Source organism: Aythya fuligula, chromosome 2 (genome assembly GCF_009819795.1).
Source record: "Aythya fuligula isolate bAytFul2 chromosome 2, bAytFul2.pri, whole genome shotgun sequence".
In the NCBI taxonomy this organism is placed as follows: domain Eukaryota; kingdom Metazoa; phylum Chordata; class Aves; order Anseriformes; family Anatidae; genus Aythya; species Aythya fuligula.
The window spans coordinates 142,978,420-143,006,245 of NC_045560.1; the positions used below are offsets into that span (position 1 = coordinate 142,978,420).

The following is a 27,826-nucleotide window of genomic DNA, read 5'->3' on the forward strand; positions in this document are numbered from 1 at the left end:
CCTTTTTTATTAGATCTTTGTATGAGAAATCTTTGGTTACACATTCGTATTTCTAGTACAGTGAACTCTGAAGTTCAGAGAACCTGAAACTTTCTTTTAACCCAGAGACAGACCATCTCCCTGATTAAGTAGGTACGTCAGCTGATGAAGAAATTCCAAAATAGAAAGTTTTTAATTTCTGACAGCTCTTATCTCAAATTCAACTCTAAGAAACAACAACAAAAAGGAATGTGATTTACCCTGGTCCCTTGATGGGAGAGGCTGGATCCCCAAAAATGAAAATGTGCTGTATAGGGATGAAAATTAACACTTGTTCCATCCCTGATGACTTCTTCAGTGGGTATTGCCTTCACCTTACTCTGAATAATTATTTTTTCTTAGTTTCCACATCATATTCTGAATTTATTCATCTTTCAGCTACAGATTTGCTTGAAAATGCATTGCAACTCTGGTATTTTTAACTGTCGCAGTTTCAGAAGGGAGAGAGAATGTGAGCATAGTAAATGCTAGTGTCAAAATTAATTAACATCACCATTTAAAGGATCTGTTGAAATTGAGAAAAATTGGGTTTAAAAGCATGATGTAGAGGTTTTGAATTAATCCAGATTCATTAGGTCTACATAGAATAACAATCTCATTAAAGAAAAATATTTGATATTACCATTGGAACTTTTTTTCAAGAACCTGTTTTGCTTTAAGATATATGGACAAGTGACCTACAGGTTATTTAGAACTGAACACTGCCTGTTTAACAGGATCTTTAAAATCTGGCTTTAATATTCACAACTAACACATGAAAGTGAGTTAGTACTGAGCTCCTGTAGTTAACAACAGCATAATAGGATACTAGATTGGCTTATTAAATATGAAAATAGTTTTTTTTATGGAAAAAAAAGTAATTGGACTGTGGAGAAAAATGTAAGTCACAGGAAATCAGACAAAAACAAACAAACAAAAAAACAAAAAACAGAGAGAGAGAATGATCTTCTTTCATAGATAAAACTCATGTTAAGATAAATTAATATGTCCATATATTTTAAATACCAATCTATTACTTCCAAAATTACCAATTAATTGCTACATTAATAAATAAAATAAAAATAAAAGTAAAAATAAATAAAAATAAAAATAAAAATAAATGTTTCTCATGTTTCTGTGTTTGCCTCAGTTAATAAATAAGAGACTGAATAATAACTTCATTCCACATAGGAGTAACCAAAACTCTCATGCCTAGAATCTGGCTCTCAAACCACAGTGCTGGTAATTTAGACTTTATCTGAGGCAAATGAAAGAATTGATCCCGTCAAGTTTTAAATGTACGTACACACACACATGCAGAAGGAGTGAGAGCAAAATAGCCAGAAAGGCAACATAGTCAACTGGCTGATGACCATGACTATCTGGCTGATGGCTCTGACTATCTAGCTTATTTACCACTAGTTTTGCGCTCTTTGCTTGGTTCTGCTTTGCATACTTGCTTCAGTTTCAGAATCCCCTTCTAATATTGCTCATGAATTTTGTAGAGCTCTTTAAGACCTATTTCCATACAATGGCTTCCCCTGTGAATCAAGTAGTTAAATTATTTTATGAATCTGAGCTAACGTAGCTGAGATATAGTTGAGAGTTTTCATTCAATAATTTTGGCACAGTCATCTAATTATGGTACAATATATAATCTGAATCTTCTTATTCTGAAGCATTCATTTGATCTTGAATGTAGAAGCTAATTTCAAGGAAATTGAGGGCAAAGTTAGATGCTGGGTATGAGAAATACTCTAACAAAGCAAGATGATAAGCATTTACATAAGCTTGTGGAAGTAGGTGATTATTTTCTGATGGAAAGAAGGAAATCTGCATGTATTTTAAGAAATGTTCATCAAACTGATACACATAAGTGAAAAAAATAAGTCAATATAGTTTTAAATATCTGGCGTAAACGAACTTGTACCAATTATAATCAGCATACAAAATCAGAAACAGACTTTGCTTCAATATTTTCTTCTAGTAGACAAGTACACCTTTACTGAAGTATATTTGATTCAAAACAAAAATATTTGTATTTAAACTCCTTTCAACAGCACTCTTCAGTTTAAACAAATAAATGAAAGCTGAATGTAGGTATTTGCAATACTGCAAATCAAGTTAAAAATTGAAGCAAAATTCAACCTAGGCTCACTTCACACTGTCTAAAGTGTGTAGCATATACACCAGGTTAAGGCAGAAGAAGTTAACACTATAAAGTCTAACATTAAAATATATGTTCTAACTGGAAAAAAAAAAAAAAAAAAAAGTAAGAAAAATAGGATGAACATGTACCAACAGAAGAGCTAAATTTAATCCTTAAGAATAACTTTTGTATAATGAGTTACAGCTTACACAATCAAAGTATGCTAGCTTACAAATAGACCAGTATAGTATACTAAAATCATAAAAAAACATACCTTTTAGGCACATAATTTTGCTATCTCTAGGCTCTAGTTATCTGTAGATCCAGGTTTGAATGTTGAAATTTAGCTTATATATTCCTAACTTCAAATGCACACATTAAATAAATACAAGGGGAAATTATGTTGTTTCTTACCCTAGGTGACCATTTTGAACTGACATTTTAAACATTTTTAATTAATCTGATTTTTATTACATTTTATGAGACTACTAATTCTGAAGACTATGTTAATATAATTCAGCTTTAGACTAAAACAATGAGAGCACTGATTTTGCATTTAGTATTTGATCCAATATTTAGCATTTATATGTGACAAGGAAAAGATTAACTACAGTAACTGATCACTCCTGATTTTTTGACTGGGGTCTTGGTATGAATATTCGCTTAACTTCAGCAACACATGCTGAGAGAATGTCTCAGGTTCAGCACGTATGTCTCTGATTGTTCCATCTACTATGACAACATTTTAACATTTAAGCAGTGCCTGGAGGTTCCTATTGTTTTCCACTCATTAAATGCTATGTGAGCACCCGCTCAGTAAGCACTTTAATTTAAATTGGGGATGTTTAAAGCAATTCCTAGACACAACTGTACCTAAATAAACACATGGATTTTAAGAAATTATGAGCACTATTGAAGCCCTTCTTGAAATTCAAAAAGCACTTTTCACAATTCAAAAGCACTTTAAGAACTAGACTTAATCATAGGAATGACTTTGACTTTTACATAGTTTTGTGCATAAAGCAGGGGAAAGTAGTTAGGGTTAGCTGACCCTAACTTGTCATTTTTCATGACAATTTCTATACTAGTGAAACACATTAAATGTCAGATTAATAAAGATTGGTTTAAACTGTGATGTTAGTGGTTGTCAGGATTGTAAGACTGTTTCAACCTTAACATTAAGGTAGTGTTGTTTCTCCAAAGTTTTCAGTAAAAGGTAGAAAATGAACAGACACACACACCCCTTAAAAACAAAAAAACTATCTCTGGTATACATGGAATAAAAATGTTGCACTGAAAAACTGATAGTATTTTGATTTTGCCATTCCAAACCCATGCTATGTTATTAACATTATTTTTTTTTTTTAATTTCCATATAAATTTTCATAACATTGTGTCCTAGAGAAAATGAAATAATCTCATTTCTATTTTTTTAAATGTAGGCTCTGTCCAAAGAATAATCTGTGAAGTTATTTTCACAAAATAGAGTAGTAACCCTTAATACTCATCAAATGTATTAAAACATTACTAATGATTTGGCATTAATATTTGACATATATTTGACCATATATTGACATATATTTGACCATAACAAACAGTGATAATATTGGGAGTATCTTTAAAATTTTGAAATATTTTAAATATTGCATCTTATATAAAGATGTGGAGGGTAGTTAAAGAATCACCATTGAGCTGGTCTGGTAGAAGGAAAGAAAAGGAATAAAACACCTTGGCAAGTAGGTGGTGCTCCATCCATCTGAAGCCTTTCACCTAGTCGGCATGTCAGAATCTCATTACCAACCAATGTAAAGCCTGGTTGACACTGGTACCTTATTATGTCTCCTGTTTGATAAAAACAAAATAAACAAATAAAACCAAAAGCATACAAAATACCATTAAACATCAATTAGTTGGAACTTTTAGCTTTGAAAACATCATTGATTAATGAAATTTCTTGCTCATGTTTAATGAGCTAAATGACCTCTGGCATAAACAACGTTGATTAATCTAAGAAGCATTGTGGTAAATGAATGTTGACTCCGTTGAGGATAGAGAGACATTGCAGAGGGATTGTGACAAATCAGAGAACCAGGCAATCACCAACCGTATGAAATTTAACAAGAATAAGTGCCACATTCTGCACCTGGGAAGTGGCAACCCACCTGGGAATGGTGAATGAGAGGTTGTAGAGCAGCCCTGTGGAAAGGGATCTGAGGGTTCTGGCTGATGGTATGTTGACTATGAGTCAACAGCATGCCCAGGCAGCCAAAAGGGCCAAATGTATCCTGGGGTGCATTAAGCATGGAATTGCTAGCTGGTCAAGGGAGATGGTTGTCCTGCTCTGAGGTGGTGCAGCCTCACCTGAAGTACTGAGTGCAGTTTTGGGCACTACAACATAAACTATAAAACTATCAGAGAGTGTCCAAAGGATGGCTACAAAGATGGTGAAGGGTCCAGAGGGATGTATGAGGATTGGCTGAAGTGAATTTGTTGAGTCTAGAGAAGAGGAGACTGAGGGGAGACCTCATTGCAGCATCATTGAGGGGGAACATAGGGGGAGTTATTGATTTGGTGATGTGTGATAGCACTGAAGGGAATGGCAAGAAGCTGTGACAGGGTGTTGCAGACTAGATGTTCGGAAAAGGTTCGTCACTGGAAGGGTGGTGGGGCACTGAAACCCAGGGAAGTGGTCATGGCGTTGAGTCCAAGAAGCATTTGTACAAGGCTTTCAGACATATGGTCTGGTGTTTTGGGTGGTCCTGTGTGGAGCCAGAAGTTGGATTTGATGATCCTGGTGGGTCCCTTCCAACTCAGTATATTCTATGGTTCTATGAACTATATGGATATATGAACAGGTATACTTATACACACATGACAAAAATGTTCTTAAATTTCAGTGTAAGAAAATGTGTTATTGCAAACTTTATGAAAAATGCACTAAGTTGTTTGGAAAGGAGTTATTGTGGTACTCAGATGTGATCTCTAAAATATGGACAGGATTCAGGATGTATAGGGAAGAAGAATTATTTCTTAAACATCCTGAAAAATAAATAAATAAATAAAACCAACTGATCTGTGCAAATAGTCTCTTTTACATTTTAAATATTTACATTTTTATTTATTTTCTCTCACTTTACCTATTTCGAATTCATCATCCTCAGTTAGAATTTCAGCATTTGGGATGTTTGTTGGAGGCTGGCAGACCCGAAGCTGATAGGCTATAACAGAAATACAACACAGTTGACACTCCCAGACTTACACAGTTAACATAGCCATTAAACATAACTGAGATAATACCCACATTAACAGGATAAAAATAAACATCTAGTCATCTACCAAGAAGCTTTCAACAGAATCAAAAGAAACATAATTTTCAGAATGAATGAAAAATTGAAAGTTGCATTCTTCATTTTATTAGCAAAACTCTCTTTATAGATAATCTAAGAAGCTAAGAGGTAGTTACAAATTTTCTCATGTAAGTGTATGCATCTGAAAAGCAGATTTTCTGTATTGTTCAATCATTTATTTATTTATTTATTTATTAAAGTTATCCTGAATACACTTCTACTGCTGAGTGCTTCCTAATAATTTTCTGAGTTTTAATATGTATGCAACTGACAGGTAAAATAATTGGGTGAAACTAATTATTTAAATTAAAAAAAAAAAAAAAGGAAAGAACAAAAACAACATCAAATAGGAAGAATATGAAGAAGCAATATAGCGTGTTTTTTTTTTTTTTACAGAGAACCGAGGAGGACAGACTTAGATTTGGACATGGATGAAATGTCCAAACCTAACATTTCAATTGAATGTCTTCAATTTGAATGCAAATGGTACAGAAATACAACCAAAGAAATCATGATGAAAGTTTTGCACTGACAATGTAGTTTTCCGTGTTTAAAGGTATACAGTCAGGATGGTCAATGACAGTATATTTTCCTGTTTTTCACTGATATCACATTTTCAGATAACATTGTTTTATAGCATCTCTCATAGCCAGGAAACATCATCAATTTATGGCAGATTCAGCTTCATTTATCCATGTCTTTGTTGCATCCTATTCTTGGATCCTTTAGTAATTGAATGTGTCAAATTTAGGTCAATCATACCTATTTCTGTTTTTCCCAGTTTAACCAAAAGATTTGTATCTTTTGTTGCTACTGAGTCACCCGTATTTGATATGCTTTCATCCACTGTATGATGAAGAGCTGATTAAATCAGTGAGTCAGAAAGCTAACATCCTGCCTTGGGATAAACATACTTAAAAGAAAACACACCAAGCAAACATGGAACTGCTGTCATATTTGCATTCTTAAAAATAAAAATAAGAAATCACTAATTAAATTAAAAAAAAAAATGATTCAACAAACAATTCACATCATTTATCTTAAATGTTTCTCATTTAAGAATATCACTCATTTTAATCCCCAAATTATCTGTTTTAAATAAATCTGGTTCCACACACTACCTCAGTTTTATTGCTGTAAATTGTAAGGAGATGACATGAAGAAGCACAGACTCAAGGATACAGAGAAATTTATTTATCTTGACAACATCAATTCATAAAGTGTTTTAAGCTTCTTCATGAATAATCCTTCGTGCTGTTGTTTGCATATATATTACACATTAGTTCCCACACTTTTGGAATGACAATTTGCATAATAATAAAGAAAAATAAGTAAAGGAGATTAAATTCTTTAGAGACTTTATGATCAAGTATGAACATTTTCCAATGTATTTGCTCATATATTGATATATTCATATACAATAATATATATAAATTCACATATTCATTAAGGTAAACTGTCAGTTTGCCCTCTACAAACTGCAAGATGCAATGTAAATGCTCAGATTAAGAATCAAAATTGTGAACCGTATTGCCCAATCTTACTAAAGTAGGATATGCTCAAACCTCCATCAGAAAAATCCAGTGATGTTGTTGTTTTTTGTTTGGTTGGTTGGTTTCATTGTGGGACACAAGCTTTTTGTTGTTGTTACTATTGTTTGTTTGATTGGTTTGGTTTGTTTACATTAAATTTCCTCTAATTCACCTGGTTCTTTTTTTCTGTATGCACCTTGGACTTTATTATGTCAAAAAGAAAGTCCTCTAGACCCCAAATCTGTTCAGGATCCAGAAAGCAGTCTGTTGTCTGTCCATGTTGCCCGGGATAGTAAATCCAACAGGCATTCACAATGCACATAAAAGTACCCTTGTAATGACAGGACTGCAAGAGACACTTGGCTATAGAAGAAGTGAATCACTACAAAAGTCTAATTCAGTGCATTAATACTTACATCTTTAGTCATACAGTCAGTTTTTATTTCAGTAACAGCTTAATGTTAATTACATAGTATAGTTCACTATCTTGATATCTCTATAACAAGAGTACTGCCATCAAAATACTTAAATATCTAAGAGACATTGCAAGCTCCTCATAAACATTTAGATTGTGTGGTATTTTAGAAGTACTGTCAGCAGTGAGAAGATGAGCACCTCGAACTTGCAGGGTCTTGATTCCATCTTCTTTGCTTATGTCTCCTCACAATATATTCTGTTTTTTCTTGACTATTACTATACTTAATATATTGGTTGAGAAAATGCTCTATTTTCATTATTCATATTAGTCTTTCACATGTTTGCTAATGCACTAATGGTCACTCACATTAATAATAGTTACTCTTCCTAGAAAAATAATTCTATTAATTCAGTAATCAGTACAGACAGTAAAAAGTACAGTTTTTCATGCTTACCATGATAACTAAGTACAAAGAAGCCACTGGTAGTGAAATCACTGTGAAACTTGATCAGAATCTGATTGGAAGTGCTGTAGACTGATTCTAATGCAGTATTGCCACTAAATTGTCCAATCTGAGGAGAAGTTTGGTCTGGTCCATCCCTAAGAAAAACAGATAAAAGAAAAGTTCTTTGCCTAAATAATTTAGTTTCTCCACAATTAAATACAAAGTAGTAATAGAAAAATTAAATCAAAACTAGTACTAAAGATTAGAACTGTACAGAGGACAGAATTGTAATGCGAGGGCATTACATTTTAGTATTAGCTTCCTTACAAATAATAACTGATGAACATTAAATAATACAAGTTTACATTTTGTAATTGTTTTATTGATAATACAATATTAACTGAAAACAATTTTAAAATAAAATTATGAATATATTTCTGTTTTGAAAATTTTGCGGCAGTACTTTTGTCCAAATTCTTGTACGTTGCCCCTTTCCCTTCCCCTTGTAGTTTCTCAGGGAAATAATATGATTTGGAGAAGCATTTAAATTGTGAAAAAAATTGCATTTTTTTTCCACTGGAAACAGTGGAAAACTGTTCTTTAATTTCAGAACATAACCTAAAATTTATGTTAATTGAAATAGGGTAGAAAATGTCTAAAAAAAGCATCAAAGAACATATAATGAAATAAAACTGAGTTTTTTTGTAGAATAAAATTAATTACACAATTTTGTAATTGTGTAGAATATACACAATTACATTTATTGTTAGAACTAAGCTTATAACACGGACAGGAATATAACTGAAACCACATGAAATCGTTTGGGAGAAAGGAAGAGCCAAATGGAAGGAGTACTGGAAATGGATAGTAGTGTTCTGATTTGTGTGGATGAAGTAGAGAAAGGATGTCTGTATGCATATAAACATATAACTAAATTCAGGAAAGATTCTGAAGGTCAGCCTAAGTTTGATACACAAAACAAGTGGGGAAGAGTAAAACAGGATTCAAAATTACCTATCAGGATGATAGTCTAGATACATAATTCAAATGAAATTTTAGTTAAGCAAAAGGCAAAGCAATCAAATATCTGGGATACAGGACAAGACAGTTTGTAGTATGCAAGGTGAAAGATAACTAGATCTTACAGAAATCACCACAACAGAGAGCTATTTAGGAAAATGGGAATGAAATGCTGATTTATATTGGAATTTATGTGAAGCCAAATTAATATTTCTGTGCAACAGAAATGAAACAAATTATGAATATTCCAAATTTCCTCTCACTGTTTTGTGCTACTTAGACTACAAGACTACCCTCTCCACCTGCAGATTCAATAATCTGTGAATTACTGTTTTAGGCAAACTTCCAAAGTCTTAACTTCTGTTGAAACATCTAAGGTGCCCCTGGTAACAGTTTCATAATTACTAAAGGAGATGTTCCTCTTGATTACAGCCTCCTGCCTTTACTTTGCAACTAAGAACAATGGCGGCTTCAATATCTGAAAAGATTCGTGATAGACATGGATGCAGGTATACAGAGAATGTAATTTATTTACAGCTATAGTTAGCTCAACTCTGTCATAGCCAAATACAAGTTAAGTCTTGACTTTTATGTACTCTTCAATAGTTTGAAAGAAGCCAACTTGGAAGACATGAAGAAAGTGTTGCTGTAGTTTCTTGTATTGGCATTAAAACACCATAATACACATGGCCGCAACTGCTTATTATCACTTTTTTCTTAATTATGACTTCTTGAGATAGCATACTTCTGTTAACTTGGCTTGATCAATAAATTGATGAGGACTACTATTATTGCTACGCTATTGTTTCCTGTATTCAAGGAATCAAGGGCTATGCAACTTTATGTTGCACTGTTATCTAGAGAAAATGATACACTGGAAAACATGGATAAGTGCAAATCACTCATTTTCAGTAAACAGAACACCAGTGTCAAGAGAGAAATCACAAATATACTCACTTTCATTCATACTTTGTTGCATAGTGTTACATGAAGATTAAATAAAGAATAATAATAATAATAATGTTTTCTTACCAGACAGTTATGAAATCATATATTGGCTCTGTTTGGAGAACCGTAAAATTGATGTAGATTCCATTTCCAGGTGGTACTCTTACAAGCCAAAAGCAATCTTGAAAATTTGGATACTCATCAGGGTATCCTGGAGAGTATATGGTGCCATTCATTGCAGTTATATTTCCTCCACAGAGAGCTATAGAAAGGGCATTTGTTTTAAAAACATTAGACACTTTTTGTATTCTTCTTAGATCATATGAAATTCATACCTTTAAATTCAGTACATTGTAAATAGATTATCTAAATAGATTATCATTGTAATAGATTATCATTGTAATAGATTATCTAAAACACCACTGTTTTACCTATAGCAAATAGATTTTTCTGAGCTCCTTGCTCCTTACTTTTCACATTGTTAGTCAAAATACAAATAAAATAAAAAATAAAATAAAAATAAAAATAAAAATAAAAATAAAAATAAATAATGCAGAAATAAAAATATAAGTAATTCCAAAATTATAAATACTATTTGATCTGAAACCAAAGTAATATTTAGACATTGGGTTAAACCATTCCCCACACAAGTGAAAGCAATGAACAACGTTGTTCCAGCTTTGTGTTAATGCAAATTACAAATTAGCAGGAAAACACATGAATTATTTTCTTTATTGTCACAAGAAGGTAGCCAAACAAAACTATCAGATGAAAGAAGATATATGCTAAGTTGACTGAGAATGTGTGGAAAAAACTTAGAGAGGAATTCAAAAATGAAAATTTTGTGTGCCACCATATGAAAAACAATTTTGCACTTCCTAAGATAAATTTTGGTGGACAAAATAAATCCTTTCTGAAATTCTTACTGAAGTGTTATTTACTAATTTAGACATCACACAGTATAAGACTGACCATACAGTTTTTGGACTTTCCTAACTATGCATTTCAGGAATGCTCTTAGTGCTAACTATATGATTTTCTCCAAAAAGGTTTCAGATACATGTTGAATGTGACAACATCCAAGTAACATATGAGAAAATATGTTATAGAAACCTAGTTCTGGAAAACTGAGCAAAGCTGTGTAATTTGCTTTATTTTACGTACCTCCCTCCCCATCCTAAAAAGGCATGGAAAGGCAACCCAGATTCCCTAAAATATGCTTAAGAATCTCTAACCGAAGAACAGGTGTTTGGAAATGAAGATTTGCCTGTGGTGGTTCCAGAGCAGTAGGCAGTGAAGCTCCGCCATACCACTCTCTCACTCCCCCTCTTCAGAATATGGAGAAAATAAAATGAATAAAAGCCTATGGGTTGAGGTAAGGACAGAGAGATTACACACCAGTTACCACTGTGGGAAAAAAGACAGCCTAGGGGAGACTGATGTAATCTATTGCCTACTGATAACAGACTAGAACAGTGAGAACTTAAAGTCCACCCCCCTTCCCCCCCCGTCCTCATCTACCTTCTCTCCCCAGGCAACACAGGGAAATGGGGAATGGGAGTTGCAGTCAGTCGATAACACTTCAATTCTGCCATTCCTTCACCCTCACTCTCTTCATCCTCTTCATCCGCTGCTTCCTCCTTCCTGAATATACCCACCATGGGTTTCTGACAAACTGCTCTCGCTTGGCTCTGTACGACGGGGTTCCTCCATGAGGGGCAAACTGATCCAACCAGGGTTCCCCATGGGCAGCAGCTTCCCCCAGGCCCCCTGCTCCTGCGTGGGCTTCTCTCCAGGGGCTGCAGCTCCGGCCCGGGGCCTGCTCCTGTGGGAGCTCTCCATGGGCCACAGACTCCTCCAGGCCACATCCACCTGCTCCACCGGGGGCTGCTCCATGGGCTGCTGGGGGACAGCCTGCGCCACCAGGGGCCTCTCCACAGGCTGCAGGGGAACTGCTGCTGCATGCCTGGAACACCTCCTGCCCTCCTGCTGCACTGACCGTGGTGTCTGCAGGCGTGTTTCTCTCTACATCTTCTCACCCCTTTCTGTCAGCTGCTGTTGCACAAAGGTGCAACCAGCATTGCTCATTGTCTCAGATTTGGCCAGTGGCAGGTTCCTTTTTGATCTGGCTGAAACTGTCTCTTAGCTAACATAGGGCAGCTTCTGGACTCTTCTGGACATACCTGTTTCTTTGTGTTTAGGTGAAGCATGTTATGTCTTACATATATCCACTTTGATGCTATGCTGTAAGGTAAGGAGGTTTACTGTTCAAACAGGAAGCATGTTTAGTGACAGTTGATTCAGATGGTCTGCTTCAAGAAGTCTGAGGTATTATACATGTATAATGTATAATATCTATGTAAAATCATGTATAATATACATTATACACTCAACCTATGCAGCCTTACTATAAATATACTAATGCAAACACAAATTTAAAACAAAATGGTCATCTGTGCTATCTGTCATATACAAAAAAAAAGCCCGTATGTATATGCTTTTGGACAGAAGAACTTTACCTCAAATCAAAACAACTAGAAGATACCTAATTACATTTTTCCTTCACTAATAACAAACAAATAAACAAGAAAAGAAAGCACAGCATATAAAACTGTCAAAACTTTACTAAAAATACTGCAGTAAATACTTGCACAAAAAAAAAAAAAAAAAAAAAAAAAGCACATGTAACTTTAGAAATTTCTCTAGGAGCTACAAAGGTTGGCAATCTGTAACTATGCAGCACACATTAGAACCCCATTATCAATTAGGTTGATCTTTTGTCTGCATCTTCTTGTCACATTAATGTGTCACATTAATGTGTCACATCACATTAAATAGAAACAGAAACAGAACTTGCAGCCATTGCCCAGCAAGTTGATCAGAGGTGTCACAGAACAGCAATACGCTTTGGGCTATCTTAGAATTGGTGGTTCTGGTAAGGTAATACAAAGAAACAGAGTCACTCAATTCAGTAAATAATTTGTCTTGATTCTGACACACAGAAAATGCAGCCAGAAGTAACTAAAAGGAAAAAAACTAAGCCGTTTAGCAGTTAAGACATAAACCATTACTATTCCCTTAGGATCCATAAAATGAAGGTTGAAACTCATTTGTGATGAATTAACTTCTTACCCTTTAAAAGACAGGCTGTGTAGGTGTCATCTCTTTCTATATGATACAGTTTCTCTCTCTGAATTCAGTATTAGATAGCTCTAAATTTAGCTACTGAATCTCCCAGAAATGCCTATGGCTCACTGAATCCAGAAGGATTTTTAAATAATGAAGCCTAAATTTAAATGCCTAAATTTAGGTTGATGATTTAGAATACAATGTAGAAATGCAGAAAATAATTATTTTTATTATTATTACTATTATTTTTCAGGCATTCCTTTTCAACATGCTCAATACTTAACATCTGATTCTTCATGCTGAGTTTTCCCATTTAATACAGAGGGAAGTTAGGCCTTTAATCTGAGTAACCCTCCTGAAACTGTGAGGAATCATAAAATCATAGAATCATTAAGATTGGAATCAAGATCATCTAGTCCAACCATCACCCTACTACCAAGGTCACCCACTAAACCATGTCTCTAAGTACCACATCCAACCTTTCCTTTAACACCCCCAGGGAGGACGACTCCACCACCTCTCTGGGCAACCTGTTCCAATGCCTGACTACTCTTTTTGAGAAGAAATGTCTCCTAATTTCCAACCTAAACCTTTCCTGGCACAACTTAAGGCCATTCCCTCTAGTCTATCGCTAGTTACCTGTGAGAAGACGCTGACCCCCAGCTTCCCATAACTTCCTTTCAGGCAGTTGTAGAGAGCAATAAGGTCTCCCCTGAGCCTCCTCTTCCCAGACTAAATAACCCCAGTTCCCTCAGCCGCTCCTCACAGGACTTGTGTTCCAGGACCTACCAGCTTTGTAGCCCTTCTCTGGACACATTCCAGGGCCTATGTCCTTGTTGTAGTGAGGGGCCCAAAAATGAACACAGTACTCAAGGTGATGTGTACAGAGATGAGTACATAGGAACGATCACCTCCCTGGGGTTCTGCTGGCTACACTATTCATGATACAATGGCCTTCTTGGCCACATGGGCACATAGACGGCTTATGTTTAGGCAAGTATCAATCAGCATTCCCAGGTCCTTTTCCTCTGCACAGCTTTCCAGGCACTCTCCCCCAAGCCTGTAGCATTGCATGGGGTTGTTGTGGCCAAAGCGTACAACCTGACACTTCGCCATTATAAACCTCATTCCATTGGCCTCTCCCCATCAACCTATACTGTCCAGGTCCCTCTACAGGGTCTTAGATACAGGCTACTTCCACTATAGCCAGGAATTAAATACACCTTTATAAAATCGTCATTTACTTATACATCACGTATACTCATTCTGTCTCCCTTAAATTTTCAGCTATGTGCAAGTAACAGTTCTTTGAACCTGCTTACCTATTGCAAAGATATCAATGTAAAAAGAAAATGTAAGAAGTTAAAAAGTGTAATACAAAACAAAAACAAACAAAAAACCACCACTCACAATAAATATATGTAGAAAGAACTTCAAAAAGCACTGACGGGAAGACAACTGCACTTTGTAACTTCTTTGATATTTCTATCCAACTTACAAGACAGAATATAAGTAGCCAAAGTTGGGAAATTCAATTTGTAACTCCATTTTCACTTGATTTGGTGCAGAGCTTTTACATCAGCTGGTTAAAAAAGAAGCACAGGTCTCCACATTCCTGACCTACAGCCTAACCAGCTGAAAATAAACTTACTTTATCAGATACTTTTTCAGAGATTTCATACTTTCATAAAACATTTCACCTCTTCAGCATTACTTCTACTACAACTACTACTACTACTACTAAAAATAAAAATTAAAAAATCACATAGTGAATTGAATACTTCAACTGTAAAGAATACAATATAATAATACAGGTCTCTAAAAGCTGAAACAATTTCAGTTATCAGTCCTTAGGAGAAGTTGCAAATAATGAAAGGTTCTTAGGCTATTCAGGTCATACCTTCACATCTGGGGAGAGGGTGATTCCAGTTACGGCTAATACCATGAAGACAAGTCAGAGCAGAATTTCCAATCAATGTGTAGCCAGGAAAACACTCAAATGAAATAGTTTGTCCCACAGTAAAATCTGTCCCAATAACAAAACCGTTCCGGAATGGTCGAGGGTCAGGACAGCTTTGCAGTTGATATGCTGAAATAAATGAAAAATAATGTGTGGAAAGCAAATGAAATATTAATTGTGCTCACTTTAGACTTTCAAACAAGAAAGAAAGACAAAAAAAAAGCTTGAAAGCTTTTCATTAGAATAAAATTAAAAAATCGTGGACATTCAATATATCTTAAATTCCATCAGAGTGACAATTAAAATCATTGATTTTAAACCAACATAAGCACAGTAAAACATCCCCACAACAATTCTGGAAATATGCATAAAAATTTATTTACAATTCCTGACCTCAGATGGAAAATATACAACAAAATTTTAAATGATCTCCTGTTCTTTAAACATTGAGAATATAAACAACAACAGAAACCAGCAACCTACTGTACAGGTTTTTGGAATGAAGCTCCTGTGAAGGAAAAAATGAGATGAGTCACTTTATCTTTTGATTTTACTAAGTATGGGAGTAATGTGCTAGAAAAGAAGAGAGTAGGAAAACAAATAGACTTTGTGTCTTCACCACTTAGATCTCCAAAAACAGGCCACTGACAAAAAAACATGCTTTCAAAGTGTACCTTTAAGTACACCATATTCAAAATTGATCTAATTTGCTGAAAATGAAAATAAAGAAGGTGGCAGAAGAATCTTTGAACTAGAAGTATGGGAAAAGCTAACAGGTATAGAAGACAGATGTGAGGCTGCAGTGGGTTTACATGGCAAGGTTTTGGTAGCAGAAGCTGCAGGGGTGACTTCTGTGAGAAGAATCCAGAAGGTGCCCCATGTTATATAAGGGCCAGTTTCAGCCGGCTCCAAAAGGGACCCGCTGCTGCCAAGAGCCAAGCTAATAAGTGACATTGCTTGTGCCTCTGGGAAAGCAGATTTAAGAAAAGCAAAAAAAGTACAACTGATGCACAGCAACAGGTGGCAGAGTGAGGAGTGACAAACAGCCTTGTAGAAACCAAGATCAGTGTAGCAGGAGGGCAGGAGGTGCTCCAGGCATGCAGCAGCAGTTCCCCTGCAGCTGCTGGAGAGGTCCCTGGTGGAGCAGGCTGTCCCCCTGCAGCCCATGGGTCCCACATGGAGCAGATCTCCACGCTGCAGCCCATGAAGGAGCCCCCAGTGGAGCAGGTGGATCTGACTTGAAGGAGGCTGCAGCCAGTGGAGAACCCCCACCAGAGCAGACTCCGGGCTGGGGTTGTAGCCTGTGGAGAGGAGTCCACACAGGAGCAGGTGACCTGGCAGGAGCTGCTGCCTGTGAGGTACCCATGCTGGAGCTGTTGCTCCTGACAGATGGAACCAATGTTACAGACCCATACTGGAGCAGTTCTTAAAGAGCTGTTGCCTGTGGGAAGCCCCCTCAGGATCAGTTCGGGAAGGATGGCATCCCATGGGAGGGACCACATGTTGGAGCAGGAGCAGAGAGTGACTGTGAAGGAGCGGCAGAGACAAAGCATCAGGGACTGACCACAGCTCCCATTCCCCATTCCCCTGTACCGCTCAGGCGGTAGGAGGTACTAAGCTTGGTTAAGCCATAGAACTATCACCCGTTTCTGGTCTTTCACATAGGAAGAACTTAGGCTGCGACAAGGAGACTCAGAAACATCAAAAGGAACTTTATGTCCCTTGGAAAAGATGTTGAAGGGATCAGGAACACAAGTAGTGGTATCCTCAATCCTCTCGGTCAAAGACTGAGACCTGTGGAGGAGGCAGCGTACAGATGAGGTGAATGATCACCATAGCTGGTGCCATGATCAATGTTTTGGGTTCCATGTTTTCAGGTGCACTTTTGAAAGACCAGGCATAGCTGACATGGGGCAAGAGTGTTTTGGGCAGCAAGCTGGCTGGACTCATTAGAAGGGCTTTAAACTAAATTTGGTGAGGGAAGGGGATGCACCTGTAAGTGACTCAAAAGAATTCCTGAATGCCAGTACTTTAAACAGCAGGGAAACAGCTGTGAATCATCCCATATGAATTAGGAAGGATTCATCTAAAAAGATGGCGCAGCCCATAGCCCAACTGAAGTGCCTCTACACCAATGCACACAGCATGGGAAACAAGCAGAAGGAGTTGTAAGCCACAGTGCATTTAGAAAACCATGATGTAATTGCTATCACAGAATCATGGTGGTATGAATTACAAAGCTGGAACATTGGAATGGAGGGCTACAAGAAGCATCATGCTCACAGGCTCTCATCCTCCTGGGGGATTTCAACCACCTGGATGTCTGCTGGGAAAGCTATGTGGAAAGCTATGTGGAAGGCACTGAAGACAACTTCCTCGTCCAGGTATTAGACAAACCAAACAGAGAAGTGTTACTGGACCTGGTGGTCACCAAAGCAGATGAACTCATGGAGAAGAGGAGGCTCCAGGGAGACTTCATTAAGGAATTTCCATACTTAAAGGGGTCTTATAAAAAGATGCAGAAGGACTCTTTATTAGGCTAGTTAATGATAGGGCAAGAGGGAATGGTCTTAAACTAAAAAAGGAAGATTTAGACTAGACGTTAGGAGGAAATTCTTCATTGTATGGGTAGTGAGGCACTGGCACAGGTTGCCCAGAGAAGCTGTGGATGCCTCATCCCTGGAGGTGTTCAAGACCAGGCTGGATGGAGCCTTGGCCAACCTGATCTAGGGGGTGGCATCCCTGCCTATGGCAGGGGGTTGGAACTGCATAATCTTTAAAGTCCCTTTCAATGTGACCCATTCTATGATTCTTTTCACAAAATGTAAAAACATATCAGGTCAAATGTAAATAGAAAATAAAGAGAAAGAAAAAAAAAAAAAAGGCAACATATTTGAAAAAATGTCTTCCAGAAGATAGCTGAGAATAATACATATATATATATTTAACAACATCACAAGCAGGAAAACAGCTGGAGAACTAGTGGGCTCGATACAATAGGCTTTTTTTGTTTATACGTTCTTATATTAAAGGAAAAGATCAATCTGTCTGTAATTTTTCTGGGTTTTCTTAGAAGAATTTAAAGACTCTGTAATGAATTATGAACATCAACAATTTTCAAGATTTGAAAATAAGCCTCTTTCGCAAATCTTACTGATCTTTTCCAAGATTTGAAACATTGACTTCTTTTTATAGAACTGCGAAAATATATGCTATGTAAAATCTTTGAAATCAGAATGTTTCATGTTGCATATGTTTGATATAAACAATTTTCTCTTGTGTGGTTAAGAACTGAGAGGAACTTTACTGGAATTCTTTGCTCACAAATAACAGCATCTCCAAAATGATTACTGTTACTAGCAGTAACAGTACATACATTTAATATTACTGTCCTTCTTAGTGGTAGATTCTAGAGTTCCCTTATGGCTACAAATTATATCGTATTACATATACAAGTGAAGAAAATCATACCAAGCAGTTTAGGTCATAAACTGATTTTTGCTTTAAAAGCTAATACTTTTTCCAGTAGCTCAATTCCAGAATGTTACATATAGTTCAAGTCAATTTGGGTTTGTTTTTCTTGAAAGAGAAATAAGGGAATGCTATAAAGGAAAATCTCTTGAAATCACCCTTTAAAATTGTTCACATCATGAATAGTTTAAAATAAACATTTGACATTTTTTTTTCTGTGAACAGTGGTGATCTGATTTCTTTTAAAATGCATATGCAATTATGAACTTTTGGTCTTCACCAGCTCAGCATGACCTATTTGGGTACAAGAGAACAAGAACCTTCCAGGGAAATTACCAACTAGGAAACAAAATGGAATTGGAGATTTCTAGGTTAGTGTACTCTAAACCAGCCTATATGGATCAAGTGCTCTAAAACAATATTTAGAACTTTCCCTTCTCAAACCCAAGACATATCGTTGAGATTCCCATATGATTATAGATTGAACAATAGAGATGCTTATTTTATAAGCCCATGCAATGTAAATTAATATGCCAACCAAATTCAAACATAAAAAAGTATCTTTCTGCCTACATTTTAACTCCTTTTTTTTTTTTTTTTAGAGGGAACATGCTTTCCTTTTATTTTAATTGTAATTCTCTGGATTGATCACAATGTGTAATGAGTTTGAAACAGAAAAAAAAATCTTTTATTTCATATTTATCTTTTAGGAATGGCAAGACGAGAAATAATCTTCAACAACCATCTTGTTTTCATATAAGAATATTAAACTCTCACCTTGATACACAATATGAAATCCTTGCTTGTTCTGTGAATAATCACTGTGAAAGTATAAGGTAGTTTCATGAGTTGTGCTGAACAAAGAAGATGGTAGCTGAGGGCCACTTAGTCTCCCAATAACAGTGCTAGTTTCTGTAGATCCACTCCTAACTTCTAAGTAATCGTGTATCGTCTCGGTTGAGAAATTCACAAATTGCAGATGGACACCTGAAAAACATTGTCAGCAAATAAAAAACATTGATATCAATACCAGGGGGAGAGGGGGAGGCAATAAAGTATGTAAATTTTACACTGATAATATCATAAAATACTACAATCAGTGGAAATGCATGATATGCTCACAGGTTCTCGGTGTGAAACAGTCTCTTCTCATACATTACTAATCCTGAAATGTTAACAAGGCAGTACAAACCTTATCTAAGTCATTGAACTGTAAGTTATTTATAATTGTATGCTATTTTGGGGATGTTCAGGTATTTATAAATGAAAAACACCTGAAAGAACACAGTCATTGGTCACAGCCAACATGGAATTAAGAGGGGAAAGTCCTGTTTAACTACCTTAATTTCCTTTTATGACAAGGAAATACCTGGTTGACCAAGGGAAGCCACGGGAAGCCAGTTGATGTGATCTTTTTGGATTTCAGCAAACATTTTGATACTGTTTCTCATAGTGTCCTTACGGACAAAATATCCAGCGTACCAACAGATTTTGACAGCCTTCCAAAACCCTATACACTTCCTTTCCTACACAGAGAATTCAATTCGTATCCAAAATTTGTGCTAAGTTTAAATTGCCATTGCTTAATAACTGCTAACTCATGCTACCTTACTCTCTCTCTTTTTTTTTTTTTTTAAACTCACTTTGATATAAAACCAGCTCTAAGATTGTTAGGTCTAAGACTGTCAGCATAGAGTCATTGGTTTACATTACAATATTGGTTAACATGAAGGGGAAAAGCTTATGATCCATGACTTCTAACTTTGAAGAGCTCTCATTAGAAACATTTCAACAAATGAAATCCTATAGAAGGTTCCTATGATGATGTTTTTGAAGTTTTACTTTTACTACTCAGAAGAGTTAGATGAATGTGCCTCCACAGAGCTCTAACTACAGCATCACTGAAAACAGGTTTAACCATCACTTTTCTGAATATAATTTGCTTTCATTTTTACAATGAAATGTAACTTGACTTAAATTTAAAATTTAGTTTTATTCAACTCCTATTTAACATATAGAAATGGTGAAAACGTCAAGCCCATTTCAATCTTTGCACTTTCAATTTTCTTCTAGTAAAGGGAGCTTTTAGTTTTCCTGTGCATGAACTGGAAAACAGTGAGTGTTAAATAAATAATAAAATAAATACAGTGACTGAAATGCAATGTAGAAAAACTGTTTTTAGTGGAGCTAAACTGATTTATTTCAGCTAAGGCAAAACTTGAATAGTTAATTTTCCTTCCTAATGGAGGTGAAATTAAATAGTATGTCAACAATGTAGTCTAAATGGGAGTTTGAAGAGTCAAATTGGAATTGTTGGATGTGGGGTGTGAAATGGAAGTATTAATCTGGAGAATGCAAGCAAACAAAAAGGATTGAAGGAAGGAGTGAAGATTGGAAAAGAAGTTAGACAGCAGTAAAGTAAGGCAAGAGGTAGAAGGGAATATATCTGGGATAAAAAGACAGCAAGTTTCATATCTATTTCAATGTACCAGCTTACGGGATTTGAAATGGAATCAATCAATATTCCAGAATTTTATTATTTCTTCTATATTACAGAAAATGTCTTTGAAAATCTCTGGAAAACAATCCTATTCCCTTATAGCTCATGAATAGCTTTCTCTGTTGCTTTGATTTAGCATGATAAACCTACTATTGCTATTATTTATTTATTTTAAAATTTTATTTTATTTTAAATAATTCAACAAGCAGAGCTTTTAATGGGACCTGAAGATTCTAGACAACATTATGACTCATAAAGAAACACTAGAAACTATAAGGTCAAGCTCTCAAGTCAGGTAATGGCAGAATTAATGTGCCAATGCTATTTGAATAAAATGCTAATACAAAAAATCAATGATTCACTTCAATCTTATGACTTTTGAACAAAATGCACACAAAGTAGTAGGGTTGTAGTAGGGTTGTAGGCTTTTGACACTGTCTCCCATAATATTCTCATAGACAAACTCAGGAAGTGTGACCTAGATGATCTGACAATGAGGTGGACTGATAATTGGATGGATGGCAGAGCTCAGAGGGTAGTGCTCAGTGGTGTGGAGTCTAGTTGGAGGCTGGTAGCTAGCGCTGTTCCCCAGGTGCTGGGTCCCATCTTCTTCAACTTATTCATCAATGACCTGGAAAATGGAACAGAGTGCACCCTCAGCAAGTTTTCTAGTGACACAAAGCTCAGAGCAGTGGCTGACACCCCAGAGAGCCGTGCTGCCATTTGGAGGGACCTCAGCAGGCTGGAGGGTTGGGTCATGAGGAACCTCATGAAGTTCAACAAGGGCGAGTGGAAGGTCATGCACCTCAACAGGAATAACCCCAAGCACTAGTACAGGCTAGGGGGTGAGCTGCTGGATAGCAGCTCTGCAGAGAGAGACCTGGGAGTCCTGGCGAACATTGGGCTGACCATGAGCCAGCAATGTGCCCTTGTGACCAGGAAGGCCAACAGTATCTGGGGCTGCATTCAGAAGTGTTGCCAGCAGGTCCAAGGGAGGTGATCCTCCCCGTCTACTCAGTTCTGGTGAGGACACACCTGGAGTATTGTGTCTGGTTCTGAGCTCCCTAGTACAAGAGGGACGTAGAACTACTGGAGCGAGTCCAGAGGAGGGATGCTAAGATGATTAGAGGACTGGAGCACCTGTTGTACGAGGACAGGCTGAGAGAGCTGAGTCTGTTTAGCCTGGAAAAGAGAAGACTGAGGGGAGACCTCATTAATAAATATCAGGAGGCAGGTGTCAAGAGGATGGAGCCAGTCTCTTTTCACTTGTGCCCAGCGAGAGGACGACAGGCACAAACTGAAGCACAGGAAGTTCCATCTGAACCTGAGGGGGCGCTTCTTCACTCTGAGGGCAACAGAGCAGTGGATCAGGTTGCCCAGAGAGGTTGTGGAGTCTCCTTCTCTGGAGATATTCAAAACCTGCCTGGATGGCATCCTGCAGAATGTGCTCTAGGTGATCCTGCTCGGCAGGGGGTGGACTAGATGATCTCCAGAGTTCCCTTCCGACCTCGGCCATTCTGTGATTCTGTGATATAGGATCCATGTAAAGGTGTTCAGTGAGTTAGCCAATGTAATTGAAATGATGGTATTCTCCATGTAAAATCATGGTGAATGAGAGAAGTCAATGGTGACCATAAAAAGGCTAAAGATGCATATATATTTAAGACACAAAAACAGACCTAGGCAATGGGAACTGCAGGTTTGCTGCAACCCACACGAAGATTATGGAACTTGTCTAATTGGAAGCAATTTCCAAACACATAAAGGATAAAAATGCACACAGAACCAGTCAACCTGAATTTAAAAAGAGAAAATTACACTTTTTGAGTACTGATTCCTTCAGAGTACTGATTTCTTTCTGTGATTAATTTACTTGCTATACTGACAAAGGGAGAAAAGTGGATATAATATACTTTCATTCTTCTATGGTTTTTGATTTTGTCTTCTATAGCATTCTCATCGGCAAGCAGAAGATATATCAGCTTGATGAATGGGCAGAACGTGGGTTACAATTAACTGAACTTTGAGGCTCTAGTAATCAGTTGTTCGATATCCAGTTGGTAGCTAGTAACAATCACATTGTTCTATGTGTTGATATGGGAGCTTATACTATGAAATATTGTCACAAGAGACCTAGATAAGGGGAATGCATCCACAACAAATTTGTGGAGGATACTAAACAAGGGAATGTAGTTGCTAAAGCATATAACAGAGCTTCTGCATTGCTTTTTTATTTGTTTGCTTTTACCCTAAAAAATGTAAAATAAAATAAAATAAAATGAAATAAAATAAAATAGAATAAAACAAAACAAAACAGAACAAAACAAAACAAAATAAAACACACTTGAAGATTGTGTCAAAAGGTTTGCATAAGAAGTGCAAATTTCTGCATCTGTGATCTATGGTGGAACAGCTTTATCTGTTTGTGCAGGCAGGGAACTGACTGGGAGAGCAGCAGCCTTGCTGAGAAGGTTCTGCTACTCATAGAAGACTTGATCCAACATTACCAATGATTGCACTTTAAGTGGGAGGTCTCTAGTGGTCACTTCCAATAACATTTTCTATGCTGCTGCAATATTCAGTCTGGACATGCAAAAAACGATTAATGATAAAATAATGAACTCAAATGTAGCGTTTACCCCTTCTTAACTGATATTTTTGTTGGGTTTATGGCCTCACAAAGAGAAATCAACCCTTTTTAGTTAGAAAATTGTGCTTTATTCTTATTAAGCAATTTTATCTTAATCATAAAATTGCAGTATATTTTAAATGAAAAGCAAATACATTTTTGCTTATTTTATTCTAAATCTTCCTTTTCAGGGTCTGATTGCTTGTTTATATGAATCCAAAATCCTTTCTTACTGGGATAAATATTCAGAATATTTTAAAATGTCATTTTTTTGAATCCATAAAACAAAACAAAACAATTTTTATCCATGAAAGGACACATACCAAAACCAATCGGCAGCTTTATTGTCCATGTGCAATCCAAACTGCTAGGATAGTTACCAGGAAATCCAGGGCTAAGGATCACCCCACTGAAGTCTGACATGGCACCACCACATTGTGCTGCAAAAAACAAAAAACAAAAGAGACATTTCTCAGAAGAGTAGAATGAGCTAACAATTATTCCAGAATATTGAGAATATTGAATTTCAAGGTAAATAATATAATAATGTCAAAGTTTATATTAAAAAAATAAATAAACATCCCTTTATCATTAAATATAGGTAACAAAGTAATTTACAAGTGGGTACCTTAAAAATATTTTTCTACTCTGGATTGGCTAGGTTTAAATTTAAGCAACAAATGCACCTGAAAAGATGATAGCTGTTCACTCTGCACTGTCTGTGTGAACCACATTTGTGAACATGCAAGTGGCACACATCAGCTCATAGCCACATGAACACAATTCTGCTTTGGTTTGTGTGCATCTGAGTAAGAGAAAAAATGTATTTTAAAAATATTCTGTATTCTTTTTTCTTTTTTTTTTTTTTTTCTCAAGAGACCTTTCAAAAACTGTATTTACACCCTACTGTTCTACAAATGAGATAAAATTAATACTTCAGAAATGATAATACGTTAAATATTTCTAGAAATTCAACTAAACTCATTTTAGGGCTTAATTTTATATTTCTTCATTACATCAGTAAGTACTGTATCTTACAATTCAATGTAAGTTTTTTTTCAGAGATTAATTATGTTAAATACAATTATTTTTAAGTAACAGCTTTGTCCAATTAACAGTTGCTGCATCCTTTGAAACACAGTTAGAAATTATTATTTGCAAAAAGGAAAAATAATAGAAAAAAAATCATCATTAAAGAGAATTGATCTTTTTCTTCAGGATTTTCCATACACTAGCACAACTCTTGTATCAGGCTTTCTAGATATATGTTAATATTAAAAAATGAAAACTGAAGACTAACTTCCCCAAAATTATTATTAATACCTGAATCTTTGTGAATATTAATGATTAATATATGAATCTTGGTGATTATAACATCTTAACTGTGGGGACCCAATATCTCGTAGGAATTACCTCAAAGGATTAAGAACAGGATTATGTGGGAGAAGTCAAGAGGATAAATAATCTGTTCTGAAGAAAAGCAAATATAAATTTTTAAGGCGATCTGCAGGATCTTGCTATCTATATGCTAGTCATTACAAATACCGATAACTTTTATTATTAGGGAACCCAAACAAAAGGCCATTTCTATTCAGTGAAAAAGAATTCAAGAACAGTTTTGCATTACTCATATTTATTCATCATCTAAACAGAACATATTTTAATTCATTTCAGATATTTCATTTAGGCTTCTGACAGGCTCCCAGTGTTTCTTCCAATAGTATTAATATAGTCATCTGTATAGCTTAATTTGAAAGATAATACATCTTGTTAAATAGGGCAGACATGCCTTATGTTGAATTCATCAGAGATGATAATGTAATGCTATTTTTATTTTAGTATTTTCTGTAGTACTCATCTCTACTGTGGAAATGATTCATAAATAAATTAAGTATGTGTGTAAGGGTCTCTGGAGGTCTCATCATTAATACAGAAGATTCTGACTGGAACATATGCCATTCTTTCTTCTTCTGACTGTACATTTCAAAAAATCTTTGCTATAATATGTGCAGTGTACTTTGAAAATCTTCAGATTAATCTGATCTTTTCACTTTTAATTCAGTTCTTTCACTTCTCCCTTTTACTTACCCTACACATATCTCTTATTTCTGAGTTCTCTGGATTTCTCATTCTGGCTTGTTTAAGAAAGTTTATGTATGATGGACATACCTAAACATATTGGAATCGGGTAATTCCATCTTCTTACTGGTCCAGGCATACAGGTGATATGTGAATGTCCCTAAAATGGCACAACATTTGCTAACTTATATAATAAAAAATATACAATATATGATACATCATTAGTATCCCAACAACAATATTTAAATAATTTAAAAAGTATATAAAAATAAGGTATAAAATATAGATTGTATACTCTGTGAATTGTATCATACCTTCTGAGAAGACTGTAACTATGTGACAGCCTAAAAAATGTTTATTTCTTTAATATTATTTCTAATGGTCTCCAGACAAATTTCAGAATACCAGCTCAGTATAAACCAAGTGTCTACAAACTAAAGGTCTCATTGAAGTGATGTTTACATAGAATTTATTTGCATCATTTGTGAAACATGGAAAAAGATAACCACCTATATACATACTAGCTTTATATAGCTATATGCTATAGCATACCACCTATATACTACTAGCTTTACATCTAAAATTCATAATACCTATTTTAAATTGAGTCTTTATGCTCAACTTTGAAATAGCTTAAGTAGTGAAAAGCTGAGATATTTAAAGAAACTCTTTACAACAGATTAGGTATTATGATTTCCAGGTAATCTGTTACTGGTTAGTTCCAAGATCCACCAGAGTGGAACAGAAAATGAAAATGAAAATTCTTAAGAGAAAACTGTACTTGGGATATCTTGCAAAACCACGTAGTGTACATATTAAGATGACCTAGTAGAAAAAAATCAGTAGCTTTTTATCCTGTTTGTTCAACCTTCATATGAAAAGAAAAGTTGCTTTTCATTGTCTGTAGCATTTGATGGAACCAAGTATTTGTAAAGCATCCATGGTAATTGTAAATTATGTATTTATTAATGTGCAAACCATTCATTTTCTGTCCTAGAAGAAAAATAAATACGCTGCCTTCACTGGCACATGTAGGCATATCTACCCCTTGCTATAAATAAATAAATAAATAGATAAATAAATAAATAATATTTAAGAGGCAAAGTCATGCTGCATGTGCTAGAAAAACATTATGGAGGGAAGAGGTTTTTTTGTGTGTATTTTCGTGGTTTACATTCCAGAGTTCTTTGTATTTCCTTTATTTCAGGCAGGTATTGCCTTTTTATTTGCCAGAATAGGGACATGTTATGAATAGGTAATGATTGTTTTTTCTCTTATGCTCTCAAACAACTAGATAAAGTGGAGACTATTGACTTCAGAGTCACACAGGAGAAAACAAACAAACAAAACCCCCCAAACCAGTGATTGAAAACAGTAACCTATCAATGGAAACCTTAGTACTTTCAGGAAGCGTCTCAAGTGGAAACAATACTCAGTAACATAGCCATGTAAAAGGAACCATATGAAATTGGAAACTTGGCTCACCTGAAGGGAGTAACCCTGGTCACACTGGAAAGATACCACATCTCCAACCATATATCTGTCTCCAATTTTGATCCCATTGCTTGGGGTCTGTGGTTCAGGACAAGAGTCCAAACCGATAGCTGTGAAAAATTGAGAAGTTCAGACATTCTAAGTAATACAGAATCCGATCCTAAATTCACACCATTTCTGTGTACACTGTATGTAGGCACACTGTACCAATGTTTTAGGAAGCTCTTGTGTATCAGCACTTTGTGGACAAACAAGTAGCATAATATTCTGAGAAAAAAAAAATAAAAAGAAAGAAAGAAAGAAAGAAAAAAAAAAAAAAGGAAAAAAGTTATAAAGGGAGGAAAACTTCCTTTCAAAAGCAAAGGAAAGGGAAAGAAATAAGCAGGGTGACAACAAACATTTCACAACAATCTGCAGTCTCAATGCAAAGTCTCCCCTGTATTTCCTTTGTTCAGAAGAAATGGTTCATATCAACTCATTCCTACTCACGGTCTCACCACAGCCTACCTAATTGCAATTGGGAGCACATGCACTTTAATTTCCGAGCCTCTGTTCTGGGGAATGCTAGCCAATACTACAACAGGTACAAAATACAGGAAAAATAGCGGAAACCATAAATCTGTATTTATTTGCATTGTTTCTCTATAGGTCTGATGATATTTTTCCATCTATTTTTCACACATGCAC

The 27,826-nt window shown here is 35.8% G+C and overlaps 1 protein-coding gene across 1 annotated transcript in view; it reads right to left on the reverse strand.

Annotated features, from left to right (window-relative positions):
• The window catches only part of CSMD3 (CUB and Sushi multiple domains 3), a 681,859-nt gene that overhangs the window by 86,206 nt on the left and 567,827 nt on the right, over positions 1–27,826 (reverse strand). The window contains exons 39-47 of the mRNA XM_032181613.1: positions 27,131–27,249; positions 25,736–25,805; positions 23,890–24,006; positions 19,215–19,424; positions 14,907–15,095; positions 9,962–10,139; positions 7,919–8,064; positions 5,305–5,385; positions 3,896–4,009 (exon numbers count right to left, since the gene is read on the reverse strand). Of these exons, the coding sequence (XP_032037504.1) occupies positions 3,896–4,009; positions 5,305–5,385; positions 7,919–8,064; positions 9,962–10,139; positions 14,907–15,095; positions 19,215–19,424; positions 23,890–24,006; positions 25,736–25,805; positions 27,131–27,249 (1,224 nt within the window). The remainder of the gene's footprint in view (positions 1–3,895; positions 4,010–5,304; positions 5,386–7,918; positions 8,065–9,961; positions 10,140–14,906; positions 15,096–19,214; positions 19,425–23,889; positions 24,007–25,735; positions 25,806–27,130; positions 27,250–27,826) is intronic.